The 16,657-nt window shown below is 57.3% G+C and overlaps 1 protein-coding gene across 1 annotated transcript in view; it reads right to left on the bottom strand.

The window, feature by feature from the left end:
* Window positions 1-256: 256 nt before the first annotated feature.
* The window catches only part of NWD1 (NACHT and WD repeat domain containing 1), a gene marked incomplete at its 5' end in the record, with an annotated part of 31,173 nt that continues 14,772 nt past the window's right edge, over window positions 257-16,657 (bottom strand). Inside the window, 15 exons of the mRNA XM_076072122.1 lie at window positions 257-1,537; window positions 3,351-3,543; window positions 3,673-3,778; window positions 4,174-4,569; window positions 4,710-4,877; window positions 7,143-7,273; window positions 7,568-7,748; window positions 8,028-8,156; window positions 10,350-10,504; window positions 11,041-11,140; window positions 12,216-12,551; window positions 13,067-13,350; window positions 14,201-14,323; window positions 15,956-16,153; window positions 16,368-16,532. Of these exons, the coding sequence (XP_075928237.1) occupies window positions 1,294-1,537; window positions 3,351-3,543; window positions 3,673-3,778; window positions 4,174-4,569; window positions 4,710-4,877; window positions 7,143-7,273; window positions 7,568-7,748; window positions 8,028-8,156; window positions 10,350-10,504; window positions 11,041-11,140; window positions 12,216-12,551; window positions 13,067-13,350; window positions 14,201-14,323; window positions 15,956-16,153; window positions 16,368-16,532 (2,909 nt within the window). The remainder of the gene's footprint in view (window positions 1,538-3,350; window positions 3,544-3,672; window positions 3,779-4,173; window positions 4,570-4,709; window positions 4,878-7,142; window positions 7,274-7,567; window positions 7,749-8,027; window positions 8,157-10,349; window positions 10,505-11,040; window positions 11,141-12,215; window positions 12,552-13,066; window positions 13,351-14,200; window positions 14,324-15,955; window positions 16,154-16,367; window positions 16,533-16,657) is intronic.

Here is a 16,657-nt window from a genome sequence, read left to right on the forward strand (position 1 = left end):
CTCCCCCCACACAGCACCCACTCCCCCCCACTCCCCCCACACAGCACCCACTCCCCCTCACTCCCCCCCCCCCCACGGGACGGGTCGTGCGGCAGCGTGCTCGTGAGAGAGAGAGGGGGGGACCCGGGTGGCGACGTGAACTCAACAACACGTGCGACCACCGTGACCACCGCGTCTCCGACTGAGTGTGTGTGCGACTCACGCCACCCGCACGCACACACAAGCCTCGAGCGAGAGAACGAAGAGGAGACGCACGACACAGGCATGGGTTCATTCCAGTGATCTGACAGAATTTGTGTTCTTATCCAACCACGATTTTGGAAGCGGAACGAGGCCAGCGAGCGCGAGGTCTGGTGGACTGGGCGCGCGCACTGCGCGGAACTCCCCTCCATCGCCCGTGCGCGTCGATGGTCCACATCTTCTCTCCGACTGATGGCCCAGGGTACGGTGGCAGTACAGCAAGTGGGTTATAATTTCCATCTTGCTACGGGAGGTCGAGTGTTACTAACCTCCCTCGCTCCGTCACACTGCGTGAGTTTTCTCCGGGAACTCCGGTTTTTTTGCCGCAAGTATGAGCGCTCGATTGATTTTCTGCGCCACCGAATAATTATCTTGCATGAGTTAGTATTACACATTACACATTCTAAATGAATATTAAAATATAAATCAGCAACGACCCGAGGGGATGCGATGAGATCCTAATGATGAATGTACCTCGTGTCTCGCGCAAATTTGGTTCACGGATGACTCGAGAGCTACTTTGGGGCACATTATTTTAGATATAAATTATAAATGGAATGAAATCACAAGAGTTGGTGATTTTCCTGCTGAAATGAGCATTGTGGTGGCACTGATCTCCTGTTTGCAGCTCTGAGCCAGTGGTGGAAATTCCTCATTCCTATGGCGGGGCAGGTCTAACCATAAGACAGCCACTACAAACCAGTGACTCATTTTATCTACCCCAGAGGGATGATGGTCTGTGTCAACTTCCCATCCAGGATTCGAAGTCAGCAACTTCCTTTCCTATACCCTGCACTCTTATCGTGTTTGTGAGTCTTGTGTTTGTTGTTGTAACGTTCTGACCCCCGTGCCCCTACTGGACCATCTGTGAAAAAGAGCTTCATAGCTCATCGGATTCCTCCGGTCTAAATAATATTCAAACTCCGATTGCGAGTCGCTCGCTCGCCCGGCGAGGCGAGAAGACCAGAAAGCCGCGTGACGATGCAGCGTGGTGACGTCACAGACGACGTGCGCCCCCCCCCCCAACCCGCACCCCTCCCCCCACGTGACGGCTCAGAGCAGGGCACAGGTGCGCGATGAGCCGCCGCGTCTGCCGGGCACGGCGGCCTCCTCGTGGCCCCTCGTGGCCCCCACGGCCCCACTGCCGCCATGGTCGTCCTGCAGCCCCCGCGTCCACTCCGCCCGCGCGGCGGCCTCCGGCACGGCCTCCGCCTGCTCCCGGCACGGGCCGCCCAGGGCGCTGGGCCTGCGAGAGCACACGCTGGACGACGCTTTGATGTAGCGCAGGGGGTCGTACCTGCGGATGGCAAGCGCAACCGGTGAAGAGGCCGTGACCCGCCGTGCTGAGTGTAGGAGTGACCTTGGCTGGAAACCGTCACCGGCAACAACGTTAACGGTGAATTGCGGTGTTGACCGTGATTACGGTGTTAACCGTGGTCATCGTGGTTGGCTGCGTAGGGTGCGAAAGAAGTTTAACACATACATACAACTTGGCGGGCAACAGGATGCGGTGACGGGGGGTTCTACTCTGGCCAACTGCACTCAGTTTAAACTATAAACTAAAAGTAAACATTTTATTTTATTTTACTAGGTAAGGCCAGCTGAGCTACGTAGCTCTTTTTCAGAAGCGACCTGGCTGTCACAAATGATAGCTCAATAAATTGCCTTATCACGTGGAAATCTATATCAGCAGGCAAATACTCTAAATGCTCGTTTATAAATGTGGAGGGAAAACCCGGAGGACCCGGAGAAAAATCCACGCGACCACGGGGAGAAAGACACCGCAAACTCCAAATATACAGCAGCAGGCGTCAGGGTTGGGATTGAACCCACGAACTCCATTTTGTCTCAAGAGTCTTGAGCCAGTGGTGAAGTTCTCCATTTCACAGAATAACCACTGTTAAATTCCCCAGGAAATGGCATGTATTTTATCGACCCACATGGGGATGATGGGTCCAGTCAACCCCCAAGTAGGATTCGAACCCCACAAATTTCCGAATGTGAGCCGCGCTCACTGAGCCTTGTGGCCCATTGTAATGTTGTTGTTAATTGTAATGTTGTTAATTGTAATGTTGTTAATTGTAATGTTGTTAATTGGAATGTTGTTGTTAATTGTAATGTTGTTGTTAATTGTAATGTTGTTAATTGGAATGTTGTTGTTAATTGTAATGTTGTTGTTAATTGTAATGTTGTTGTTAATTGTAATGTTGCTGTTAATTGTAATGTTGTTAATTGTAATGTTGTTGTTAATTGTAATTCATTCACGAACATCGTTGACGCTAAATGAGATGGGAACACGCACAGGTGCTGGCGTGGCTTGCTGTTTCACGGGACCACTGAAGACGGTGGCTGGTGACTGCCAACTCATCGATGTGAAGTCCGATCTCTTCTGTAACGCGTTACATCCAATTCATAACGCGGTTGTGCGGCTGCCTCGTGTAGCATCATCTCGTAAGGCGGGATGCTGCTGGATGCTTATAGATGCTACCTGCACGCCTCAGTCTTTGTTTGGCCAGCATCTCATGTGTTATCGCGGACCGTGTGTTACATTATACATTATCTATCATGACGCGATTTTTGTTTCAGAACGCGGTTGTTCTTCGGGAGCGCAACTCCCACCGCAACTCCCACCGCAGGGTTTGGTGGAACATGTTGTTTATGTCGTTTATTGTGAAAATTTGGTCACAGTTCCTATGATCACTGTTACATTGCTTTTATGGCTTTATTTTGGCGAATTCGAAAACGTTTTTTGGTTTGGCCGTGTTTGTTTGTTGTAGTACGGAGTTAGACTGATGGCCTTAATCTAAGTTTTCTTGTGGTTGTTGTTGTTTGACTTGCATCCCACTGGGATTTTTGCACACAGCGTTGGTGTACGGTGCTTTTTCTGGAATATTTTGCTGTTTTTTCCTGGATTTTCTATTTGCACGGTCACATTGTCACTTTAAGATGTTTTCTTGTTCGTGTTTTTGTTTGTTGCGGTTGCACCCGATTTAAGAGCCGAATGGTTCACAGGGCTACACCAAATAAATGAAACTGAAAACTGAAGCATTGCAGCAGAACGGGCTGTGTTTGGCATGAACGCAGCACGCTTGGCGGTGCTGAGCGCTCACCCTGGGGCGAGGCGCGGGGGGCAGCGGAACTCGAGACGCAGGACGTATCCGAGGCGCGTGCAGGCCAGCACCAGGCAGGCCCACGCCGGCCGCGCCTCGGGCCCCAGTTGCTCGCCCGAGGGCCCTCCCCGCGTCTCCATGGCGATCACGCGCGTCACCGTCGCGTACACGTACTGCACCTTCAGCAGGATACCTGCGCCGAGGGGGAGGGGAGAAGGGGAGGGGGGTACGACTCCCGGTGTCAGCGCGAATGCGGCGGTGGCGGCGGCGAAAGGCGCGCCGGCGCGGGCGCTTTGGGGCGGCTCGGTACGGCGGGGCTCACCAGTCACGACGCACCACACCTTGATGGAGCGGTCGCGCGAGCCGGTGAACAGGAACCGCTCCTCGGGGGAGAAGGCGGCAGAGGTGACGCCCTGGTAGAAGGCTCCCTGCGCCCAACACAGAGACAAAGTTGCCCCAGTGTTGGGGCGAGTGCTGTTAGCGAGCAGCACCTACGAAGGCCGGCACAGCGCACGACAGGTGCCCCGTGTCACGCCCCGCCACATTTGTCTCCCCAGTAGCGATTTTGTACACATCGCACCAGGTACTCAGTTGGGGCTGGGAGGCCCAGGACCGGTTCTGACAGTCATCACTGGTGTGATTGGTCGTGAGCAGAAATGAAACCTGAGACGCCGGGATTTGAAGAGCAGCGCGCTGACTGCCGCACTACCGCTCCCCACGACGCACGCACGCACGCACAGGTACATACACCGGCACACACGCACGCACGCGCGGGCTGTGGTGAGCCGTGCCGGGCGGCCATGCACGCACCCTCGACGCTCACCTGGTACGTGTACTCGTGCAGCACCTGCCAGGTGCGCGCGCACCACAGCCGCTGCAGCGTGCCATCGCAGCCCGCGAAGGCATATCGCCCGCCGGGGCTCAGCAGCACGCACGAGACGCGCGTGCCGTAGCCCTCCAGCTCCACGCAACGCTCTCCACCCTCTCCTACGGCGCCGCCGTCGTCAGCGCGGTCCTTGGTCCGGGACGATCCCTCCGTGACCGGCGACGACGCCGGCTCCCGGTCCCCTGTGCCGGCGGGCGTGGGCGGTCTCCGCAGCGCGAGGCCCAGCTGCCCCGAGTCGCTGCCCCACATAGCGCCGGCCAGCCCGGGCAGCAGCGCCACGGCGCTCAGCGCCCCGCGGCACGCTGCCTCCAGCACGCACTGGCACAGCCACGTCTGCACGCGCCGGAGTCGACCGCGACAATCGCATCCCCACGCACTCCATCACCCGCCACAACCGTCGCCGCCACTGTCGCGACGCCCCCCGCCCCCCCCGCCGCCCCCCGCCTCCCCACCACCCCCCCCCCCCCCGGTACCTTTGTGCAGTGCACGGTGACGCGATTGGAGGAGAGCCCCACGGCCAGGCGCGAGTCCCCGGCCCCCAGCGCCAAGCACGTGACGCTCACCGCCCCGGCCACCCCCAGCTCGGCCGCCACAGCCCACGGCGCGTCGGCGGGGGGCACGGCCCCCTCTCGGCCGCTCTCCTGCAGAAAACGCACGGCCACTGGCTTGGGTCGCTCGGCACCGTTAAAGCCGCACCTCGTCTCGACGATCCCCGGCGACCCACAGCGGCCCGGCCGAGGGATAACCCCACCCCGGTGGTAGCCGTGCCTGTAAGCGGAGCGAGGTGTACGTGGCACCCGCATGAAAGTGGGTATAGCCTAGGGGGTAACGGCAACCAAAACGCCAAGGTAGAAGAGGCATTGGTTTTGCTAATTCGGTAAAGAAACCCTCAATATTATTTCAAGACCCGCGATACACTGTTAGTTAGTTAGTTTCATAGTTCATTTATTTGGTATAGCCCTGTGAGCCATTCGGCTCTTGAATCAGGTGCAACCGCAACAAACAAAAAACATGAACAAGAAAACATCTTAAAGTGATTATGTGACTGTGCAAACAGAAAATACAGGAAAAAAATATCAAAATATTCCTGAAATAGCACCGTACACCAACGCTGTGTGCAAAAATCCCAGTGGGATGCAAGTCAAAATAACAACAACAACAACCACAAGACAACTAAGATTAAGGCCATCAGTCAACTCCGTACTACAATAAACAAAAACATGGCCAAAACAAAAAAAACTTTTCGAAATCACCAATCACCTAAAAGCCGTAAATCCAATGTAACAGTGATCATAGGGACTGTGACCGAATTTTTTACAATAAACTACATAAATTAATTATAACACCAAAATCTAGAGCCATATTTTAGGTGAGACGGTGGTCTTTAATGAATAACGTCACGAGGCAGTCCTTAATGAGCCGTACGTGGCTCCGGAGCCACGTGTTGCCAATCCTGGTAAACTGGACTTCCATGGTAAACTGGACTTCCATGGTCAGGGGTCAGAAATCAAAATAACAAGAAAAGACAAAAACAAATTCCAATTTAAGCGCTGCACTGCGGTCTTTAAAGAGCCGCACGCGGCTCCAGAGTTGCCGACCCCTGCTACACCCTGTGAGCAGGAGCACCTGTTACTTTGTGATTTACCAATCAAGCAATAATACAGATTTGGAGCGTTAGACTGGCACGCTTTGACCTGCTCTATTCAAGCGATGCCGCAGGATCATCGACTTGCACTTTGAGTGAAGCGGCCGACGGGAGTGTGGTATGGTTAATATGGCGGCAGGGTTAGCCCTCAAACACCCCGTCCCAGTTTCTCCTGGCCATGCCCTCCTGTGTGGCCATGCCCTCCTGTTTGGTCATGCCCTCCTGTGTGGCCATGCCCTCCTGTGTGGCCATGCCCTCCTGTGTGGCCATACCCTCCTGTGTGGCCATGCCTCCTGTGTGGTCATGCCTCCTGTGTGGTCATACCCTCCTGTGTGGCCATGCTCTCCTGTGTGGCCATGTTCTCCCGTGTGGTCATGCCCCCCTGTGTGGCCATGCCCTCCTGTGTGGTCATGTCTCCTGTGTGGTCATACCCTCCTGTGTGGCCATACCCTCCTGTGTGGCCATGCCCTCCTGTGTGGCCATACCCTCCTGTGTGGCCATGCCCTCCTGTGTGGCCATGCCTCCTGTGTGGTCATGCCTCCTGTGTGGCCATGCCTCCTGTGTGGCCATGCCCTCCTATGTGGTCATGCCCTCCTGCTCGTTGTAGTGCGGTACGAGGGGCAGCCAGGGTCATGCCTCGTTCGTTCGTTCGTTAATTCATTCTGAACATTTTAACCAAACGCTGTGGCTGCGCATCAGCAGGTGGAAACAGCACGGACTGTGAAAGCTTCGGTTGGCTCCGCTGCTCCTGTCTCAAGCCCTGAGCCAGTGGTGGAATTTCCACATTCCTATGGTGGGGGCGAGTCTATCCATAGGACAACCACTGTTGATTTCCCCACACACCGATAGACACACACCTGTGTATGTGCGAGTGCATACACACACACCTGTGTATCTGTGTGTGTGTGTGAGTACAAAGACAAAGATCCCCCTATAGCCTTAACAGACTGTTGGGACAAGCACTGTAAGCGAGCACCTATAAAGGCCGCCAGGCACCCGTGAATCTGTGTGTGCGTGTGTGAGTGAGGGGAGTGAGTGGGGTGGGGAGAGTGAGGAGGGTGAGGAAAGTGAGTGGGGTGAGGAGGGTGAGGGGAGTGAGTGGGGTGGGGAGAGTGAGGAGAGTGGAGTGAGTGGGGTGAGGAGGGTGAGGGGAGTGAGGAGGAAAGTGAGGAGGTTGAGTGGGGTCAGGAGGGTGAGAGGGGTGAAGGGGGTGAGGAGATTGAGGCGGGTGAGCGAGCGCCGGTGCCGTGGCGATGCTCACCGCGGAGTCCAGCTGTGGAGTCAGCGCCAGCACGAGGCCTGAGCTGAGACCGATGACGATGAGGTCGCGAGCCCGTGCACAATCCACGCTCGTCACGTGCGCAGGGCAGCTCACGAGCTGGCGCGGCGCTCCTGGCACGGGGCGGCGACGCACGGCGCAGCGGTGACAGCAGCAGTAGCGGCAATGTCGATGTTTACACACCACAACAGGTACTCATTTGAGGCTGAGTCGACCTAAGGGAGGCCCAGGACTGGTTCGGATAATCGTCAATGACGTTGGCCGTGAACGGGAATCGAACTCGGGTCGCCGAGTTCGTAGTGCGGCGCGCTAACTGCTACACTAGCGCTCCCCACACCTGTGCATATGTGTGCGAGTACACACACGCACCTGTGTATCTGTGTGAGTACACGCACGCACGCACACACCTGTGCGCGTGTCCCACAGAACAACACGCGACGGCTCCTCCATGTCCTGCAGCACCACGGTGGCCGCGTCCACCGTCAGGGCCACGAGGCCGCTGCGGTCGTGAAACGGGGGGCTCAGGAGCCCCCCGGCGCTGCCACCCCCGGGGTCCCCGCGCAGGCGTCTCTCACCCACGTCCCACACCTGCCAGAGGCGCGGAGGGAGGGGGGCAACGCCATCACGGCACGGGCGCGGCCGGCAGAGGGGCTCGCGGACGCCCGCCGGTGAGTCCATGGTGCATGACGGTGGTAGCGACTTTGGTGGTGGCAGCGGTGGTGGTGGTGGTAGTGGTGGTGGTGGCCGTGTCGCTGGTGGCTCATGACGGTGGCGGTGGCGGTGTTGGTCATGCCGGTGGCGTGGGTAGTGTGCGGGCGGTGCGGTTGGCGGGCACGGTGGTGCGAGCGGAGGTTGCGGTGGTGCCACCTTGAGGTAGTAAGCCTGGCGCGAAGCCGACACCAAGATTCCATCGGCGGCGAGGCACAGCGCCGTGACGGCCATGCCCATCCCCTCGATGCACTCGCGCAACGTCAGCCCGTCCCGCAGGTCCCACACCTGAGCACCGCACACGGCACACGCACGCGCATCGCACATCGTACGTACCAGAGCAACGCGCACGCGAGCTCGCTCCACCATACACGCTTTGCTGTCCTTACCCCCCGGCACCAACGATTAGCACGGTTGGCTAAGTACGGTGCGAAAGAAGTGCAGCGTACGTACGCAGCGCTCAACACCGCCACAGCGCGCCCGGAGACCGCCACCGCCGACCCGCACGCTGAACGCCGCCGTCCCAACCTCAGAATCGGAATCTTCATTTATATTTGAGGAATCCGATGAGCTACGGAGCTCTTTTGACAGATGTCCAGTAAGGGGTCACGGGGTCGTTACAATGGCAAACAAAAACACAACGAGAGTGCAAAGTATCGGAAGGGAAAGCAAATTACATTTAATAAATACTTAATTCCCCCTACCTCTTATCCACCCCCCCCCCCCCCTTTGTATATGGTTCAGTAGCGTCGGGACTGTCCTCCGGGTACCGCGACATCTGATCATTATGCGAAGCCGCTTGTACCGTGCTCGCGTTTTGTTACAATGAAAAAAAAAACATACCTAGAATCGACAAAGTATCTGAGGATATAAACATGCAGGCCCGGGCACACGGCCCGGAGTCTGGGGAAAAAAGAGCGCGTCGCTCACCCCGCTCCGGGAGCACGAAGCCTCACCGTGCCCGCCGCTGGCGGTCGTGGGCATCGTAGCTGGTCTGACGCACACGAAACCAACGAACCGTGTGCGGCGAGCCCTCGCTTAAGCACGCGGTGTTCCACAGCTGTCAACCCATACGACGGGTTACCCCGTATTCTTGTACAGGCAAAATTCGTTTTCAGGTCCATACGGCATACAGCCGTTTCAATCCGGGCAAGAAAAAATTGTCTATTTGTTTGCGTTTCTCCCTTGTGGTGGGACTCTGTAGAATGAACGCGGAGATTTATAACTACACGGGGGTGACCAATACGGTCTGAATTGGTCTGTAATACGTTAGGGGGCACTGATGACGGGTTGACAGGTATGTAGTGGTGAGTGTACTTGTGGTGATTGTATATTTGTTTGTGTTTCTCCCTTGTGATGGGACTTTGTAGGCTGAACGCTGAGATTTATAACGACACGGGGGTGACCAATAAGGTCTGAGTTGGTCTGTAATAAGTTAGGGCACTGATGAGGGGTTGACAGGTATGTAGTGGTGAGTGTACTTGTGGTGATTGTATATTTGTTTGTGTTTCTCCCTTGTAATGGGACTTTGTAGGCTGAACGCTGAGATTTATAACTACACGGGGGTGACCAATAAGGTCTGAATCGGTCTGTAATAAGTTAGGGGGCACTGATGAGGGGTTGACAGGTATGTATTTAGGGGTGAGTGTACTTGTGGTGATTGTATATTTGTTTGTGTTTCTCCCTTGTAATGGGACTTTGTAGGCTGAACGCGGAGACTTATAACGACACGGGTGTGACCAATACGGTCTGAATCGGTCTGTAATAAGTTAGGGGGCACTGATGAGGGGTTGACAGATATGGTGTTGACACAGCAACGCATTGTCGCTGTTCTTCCGTTCGGAAACACTTTTCGCGCACCACAACGCGGAACACGCGTCCCCCGTTGTTAGAACGCCGCTTCTGAGCGGTCGACGACGAACAGAGTCACACGGAATGATGCAGGAACGCGGCGGTACAGCCCCGGGCATTTTCGTCCCACCATCTCACCGCGTGTGCGCGGTTCGTCGTATCTCGCCAAAACTTTACCGGTACATTATTTACGGGGAAATTGTTACCGCTTCAACGCGTTAAAACGAGGAACACGTTGAACGAGGATTCGCCGTACATTGCGCACACACCGCTGTACGTCGCCGCACCACGCAACACATTTAGAAACTCGCATGAAAGTTATTGAGATTTATTTTGCTGCTATAAATCTCCACGTGATGAGCCAATTTGTCGAGCTATCAGTTGTGGCCAGTTTGCTTCCGAGTAAAATAAGTCACGTTCTCACCCTGGCGCTCCTGCTGGACATCTGTGAACAAGAGCTTTATAGCTCATCGGATTCTTCCCTCCTCCCGGTATGAATATTCTGATTCTGACTCTGACACACCACCCACGCCGCCCCCGTACGCCGCGGCGTCTTGCGAATGCGAGGGGGGGCGGAAGGCGAGAGGGGCGAGCGGTGCCGGCAGCGGGCCCGGGAGATGCCGCCCGAACCTTGATGGTCTCGTCCAGCGAGGCGCTGATGAGGGCCGTGCAGCCCGAGAAGACGGCGGCCTCCACGCGGTCCTGGTGGCGCGGCTCGACGGCGCGGCGCGCGGGGGCCTCGCCGGCGCCCCGCAGGTCGAACACGCACACGCGCTTGTCCACTCCTGACGCACGCACACACGCACACTTACATTCGTACTTCTACACGCACGTGCTTATCCACTCCTAACGCACGCACGCACCTACATACACACGCACACGCGCTTGTCCACTTCTGACGCATGCACAAGAACGCACTTACACACACACACATACACCCTTGCACACACGTACTTATCTACTCCTAACGCACGCACACACCTACATACACACTTACACACGCACACCCATCTGTGTTATCTGAACCGATCCTGGGCCTCCCCTAGGTCGACTCAGACTCAAATGAGTACCTGTGTAAACATCGCCACTAGGGAGACAAAGGCAGCCGGGCGAGGTGCTGGCCATCCACCCCCTGGTGCGCCGTGCCGGCCTTCACATAGGTGCCAACTCCGCTAAAGGCGCTCGCCCCAACGGGCTGCCGAGGCCACACAGTGGGAGACGTTTGTCTCATTTGTTTTGGGGGGGGCGAGGGGGTGGGAGGCGAGGGTCACGTGCGTGTACTGCGAGCAGCCAAGGTGGGGGCAAAGGCGCGGGCTCTGACCGACGGCAGCGAGCGTGCAGTCGGGGCTCACGGCAATGAACCTGGGCTCCGCTCCCAGGGCCTCGGTGCTCCGGCAGCAACCGCCAGCCTCCAGCGACACCTGCGAGCACGTGAGAGCGACGGGGGTGACCGCGCGCCACCTGGCCACGTCCTCAGGAGGAAAGCCGGACCACTTTTAGGCACCCAAGGTCACAAATGTTCACAGACGATGAAGGGGGATGAAGCCTCGGAATCTTCCAATCACCGTGAATGGCGAGCGAGGCGTTAGGGCAGTGATGCGGTTGGCACCCTTCTTCAGGGCTTCGATTTCATGTTGCGTGTGTGTGTGTGTCATCACTACAGCTTCAAGCGATCCAAGCCACGGCTGCGATGTGATGGTGGAGTTGGTGGATCGTGATGATTTTTTGTGTGACTGTCGACTCAACCACTTATAATTTCGTTAGATTTGAGAACTCAGCTTAATCGCGGGCAGCTGAAACCTGGACTCCAACCGAGAATGTCAGAGATTGCCGGCTCGGTTCTCTAACCGCTGAGTAACCCAACTACCCACAACGATTTTTTATTCCACCGAACAGCTGTATTTTTGTGAAATATGTTCGCCCACGTGGGAATCGGCAGGGCTCAGAATCGGTGCAGGAGACGCCAGGAGCTGATCCGATGGTCGAAGCCCTCCTCACTTTAGAACCACACACAACTGACCAGCGTCTGGTCGGAGGCAACTCCGTCATAAAATATAAAAAAATAGGTTTGTACCCTTTCTGGCAATATAACATGTGTTAAGATGTTCAAACAGCAAGTAGATACCTTTGCAAGGAATGAAATCTGCAAACAAACATGCTCTGGTAATGATAAATGCATTGTCTTTGAAATTGATTGGCCTGCGCCAGAGATAGCCTTCTGTATGGCCTAGACTAACCAGAGTCAGACACAAGTGCTGTGTGTGGTTAATGCAGTACTTGCTTCCTTGCAAAAGGTATCTATTTGGTGTTTGAATATCTTGTTTTATTGCCAGAAAGGGTAAAACCCATTCTTATTTTTCATACTTTGATACTGGCCAAAAGGTTATCCCATGATATCTGTCATAAAATGTTGGGTGTGGAAAAACACAACGGGATGAGAGGAGACCACGGAGCGCGACGCCAGACGAAGCCGCACCGGATTCGCTGGAACCTCACCGTGAGCAGCGTGCCGCCGGCCAACCCGGCCAGGAGGAGCCCGGGCCCGGCCACGGCCACGCAGACGGGGCGCCCCGCGGGGCCCGCCGGCCCCGGCACCCACGCGTCGAGACGCCGCTTCAGCAAGCCGGCGCCCGGCTCCACGAGGCTCACGCGCACGCCGCCGCCGGGGCAGCAGCCGCCATCGTCGGCGTCGCCGCCGTCCGCCGCCGCCGCCGCCGCTGTCACCACCGCCACGGCGCCCTCGCCGTCCCCGCCGAGCGCGTGGCAGCGCGACCGACCGCCCAGCGGCTCCGAGAGGAGCGGCGCTCCGCTCCACAGGGAGAACGAGTGGAGCTGCACGAGGGGGGGGGGGGCACGGGGGGGGAGAGCACGGGGTGGGGGGGGGGGCACGTGGCAGTGTCCTTCAGGGCGACTGTCAGCGTCGTTGTGCACGGTATCCGCGCTGGGCAGCGCTCGATGCTGTTCTACTCTGCTGATGAGATACCGAATGTCAAAACCGCGGGGAGACTGGAGGAGTAGCGTCTGCTTAGTTTCTTACAGTTCTCGTTACTCGTACGGGAACGATAATCATAAAAATATTTTAATTTCATCTCGCGTCATTTATGCCAACAGCATCCCACAATGCTGTACATTAATTACTGCATATATACGGACCAAATCCCATATACGCGGTTAGCTACGCACGTCGCTAAAGAAGCCCTGCACACACACAGGCATGCACCAAGCAAAATCACGAATGAATAAACGAAGTAAGAAATGGCACCAAAAAACAACAACGAAAATTGTGGCCAAAAAGTGACGACGAGCCGATAGACCCGCGCGGAAACCACCCCACCCCCCACGCTCACCGTGGAGTTAGTGAAGAGGTGGAACTCCTCCCGCTCCTCGCTCACGACGATGAGGCTGTACGACACCTCGTCCTCCTCCTCCTCCTTGCCTAAGGCGGCGGTGGCGGAGCTGGTGGGGCCCGTGGAGCCGCTGGAGCCGCTGGGAACGTTGGGGCCGGCGGGCGCCGTGGACACGAGCGTCACCTCCTTCCCCGTGACGAGGCTCCACACGCGCGCCGTTGAGTCGCGCCCGAACGACACCAGCAGGTCGGCCCGGCGGCCCAGCACCAAGGACAGCACTTCGCCTGCGGTACAAAGACAAAGGTCCCCCGTGCAGCCTCGAACAGACTGTTGGGGCGAGTGCTGCTAGCGAGTAGCACCTATAAAAGTCGTGAGGCTGGGGTCGAACGAGTGGAGGCCCAAGCCCACGTTCAGATAATCGCCACTGGAGGTGTTGGCCATGAACGGATTTTCGAATCGGGTCACCCGGTTTGTAGGGCAGTGCGCCAACCACTGCGCCACCGCTCCCCAATCAGCCGCCAGACAAAGACAAATATCTCCCGTGTAGCCTGTCACGGACTGTTGGGACAAGTGCTGTTAGCAAGCATCTGTAAAGGTCGGTACAAAACAAGAGGAGGAGGTTGGTGGCCAACACCACGCCGGGCCGCCTTTGTCTCCCCAGCAGTGATGTTTACCCACTAGGTACTCATTTGAGGCTGAGTCTAAGCTAAGCATTTTGTTTATTTGACCAGGTAAGGCCCACTGAGCTATGTAGCTCTTTCTCAGAAGCAACCTGGCTATCACGGATGATAGCGCAACGAAGCGTCTCATCGTGCGGAAATCTATAGCAACTAAATACTCGAAACACCTGAAGTTGATTCTAAATGTGGAGGGGAAAAACCAGAGGTCCCGGAGAAAAAAATCCTGGGAGCACAATGCAAAGTCCAAAATATCGAAACGTCAGGGTGGGGATCGAACCCACAACCTCCCCTGTACAGGGGAGGCTCGGAACGGTTCAGCTACCACTCACCACCAACGCTGTCCAAGCGCGGGGATTGAACTCGGGTCGCCGGATTCGTAACGCGGTGCTGCAACCGCCACCTGCCTCACGCACAATCCCTCGCCCGGTGGGGCCACGCACTCAGCCCCGCTCACCCGCGTGCCCGGTGAGCGTGTGGGTGGCCTCGTCCTCCTGCAGGTCCCACACGATGATGGTGCCATCCAGAGAGCCCGCGGCCATCACCCTCCCGCTGGCGCTCAGAGCCAGCACCGAGACGCCTGCGCCCGGGGGGGGGGGGGCATGGGTGGGTGGGGGGCACCCACGACACAGGTCCAAGCGTCGCTGAGCTCACACCCCGTGATTCCACACTATAGGAAAAGCGACACGCACCACCCCCACCACCGCGACCCCCACCCAGAGCAGCATCCTAAACTAAACTATTTTTTATTTTATTTTACCAGGTAAGGCCCCACTATGCTATGTAAACTCTTCTTCGGAAGCGACCTGGCTATCACAAATGATAGCTCGATGAAGTGGCTATTCATCACGTGGACATTTATAGCGGTCAAATACTCTTAAATGCGATAATGTTGATTCTAAATGTGGGGTGGAAAAAAACCGCAGGACCCGAATAAAAATCCACGCGACCACTGGGAGAGAGAGAGAGACGCAAACTCGAAATATACAGCAGCAGGCGTCAGGGTTGCGATCTAACCCATGACCCCCTGTATACCAGGCGAGGTAGTTAACATCTCGCCACCGTGGCACCCTCCTTACCACCAGCCTCCTCCTCTACCGCCGTCACTTTACTGCCACGTGACACACCTGAGCATCGTCCCTTTGTCTGCCCGGTCATCATCCCATCACCTTGTCCCATCATCATCATCATCATCCCCTCCACCGGTTTTGCCATCGTCCCCATCACCTATATTACACAATCAGAATCTGTTATTTGGACTGGATGAATCCGATGAGCTATGAAGCTCTTTTTTTCCTCCCACAGATGTCCAGTTTGCACAGACGACCATTGCAATCGTCCCGATCGCCCTCGATTATCATCGTCCCGATCGCCCGCTACAAAGCTGTTAAACGACAGCCGGCATAAACCGGGAGCCGGTCACGGGGCCCGAGAGCCAGGAACCGCTGACGGACGCACTGACCGGCTCGCGCGGACGTAGACAAACCGCACGGCGGCCCAGGTCACCGCGTGGGTTTCGCCCTCGTGTCTCAGCTGCGAGGTAAAGGCGGAGCCCTGCAACCGCTCGCTCGCGCCACCGCTGGTGGACAGTGCCTCCACTTAGAGGGAGTTCTAGGGGGGTTATTTGGTCTACTCTTCCACGCTGATCGGATAACTTAGAAGAGGCAGCTGTACCCACACTTTACCCCATAGTGGTGACCCCATTTACACCACTGGGTGGACAGAGGCTGTGGGGGGCGTGGGGGGGGGGGGTGGAGGATTTGAGAAACTTGCTCCGCTGTGTCACTGCCACGCTGGGAAATGGAATCTAAAAGCTCGTGCGCTCCGGCTCGCAGGTGCAGTGTGTGAACCCGTCACGGCTGCTCTCTTCGTTTAACGGTGAGAAGGGCGAAAGTTTCACAATCACCGCTCCTCACAGTTCTGCCTGCGTGACAAACCGCCCTCGACCGGCTTTTCACCGGGTTTTTTCTCGCGCGATTACCGGTGACGCAAACGACGCTCGCGGATGACGCCGGAACGACGCTCGTGGAAGATGTTGGGACGACGCTCGCGGGCGATGTTGGGACGACGCTCGCGGGCCATGTTGGGACGATGCTCGCGCCAGCATCGTCCCAACATCGTCCGCGTGCTTTGTCCCAGCGTCATCGTCCCATCGTCGTCCGCGTGCCCCCCCCCACGGGGCCGCCCCCGCCCGCCTCTCGCCGCCCCTCACCCTGGCCAAAGCCCGTGAGTGTGGTGCGGAGGGGTCCTCCCGGGGGCTGGAGGCAGCCCCAGAGTGGCAGCAGGATCGGCTCCGGCCGCGTCTGGCACAGCTGGCGGCACTGCGCGCACAGCCGCCCCACCATGGTCGGGTACCGCCGTTCGAAGTACTCGAGGCGAGCCAGCAGCTCGACGAAGAAGACCGACTCGTCTGTGTGGAGGGGGGGGGAAGGACGAACAGGAGGGCAGGTGCCGAGGGGCAGCGGTCGCGTGGATGCGCTGGTCAGGGTGAGGGTCGGGGTAAGGGCAGTGCTGTGTGTCAGAGTTAGGGTCGGGGCGAGGGTCGGGGTTGGGGTCGGGGTTAGGGTCAGGGCGATGCGTCAGGGTTAGGGTCAGGGTCAGGGTCGTGACCGTGTGTTCCCCACCGACGCCATTCTCCATAAACTCGAGCGTGGGCCGGATGAGCAGCATGGCGTCGTGCACCAGCTGCGTCTCGGCGCACGGCTGCAGCTCCAGCGCAAGGGCAAAGTCCTCCAGCAGCGCCTTCACGCCCAACGCGCTCAGCTTCAGCGACAGCCACTCCACGCTGCCTAGAGCCACGGGAGGGAGGCGGGCGTCAGCCCTCTCACCCGCGGCTTCTGGGGAGGTGGGGGGGGGAGAGGCGAGGGTGGCGGTGCCGATGGCGGCGATGGTGCTGGTGTTGCGTGGCCCCTAC

Source organism: Petromyzon marinus, chromosome 36, assembly GCF_048934315.1.
Source record: "Petromyzon marinus isolate PM22_M1 ecotype Great Lakes invasive population chromosome 36, UKy_Petmar_22M1.pri1.0, whole genome shotgun sequence".
Lineage (NCBI taxonomy): Eukaryota > Metazoa > Chordata > Hyperoartia > Petromyzontiformes > Petromyzontidae > Petromyzon > Petromyzon marinus.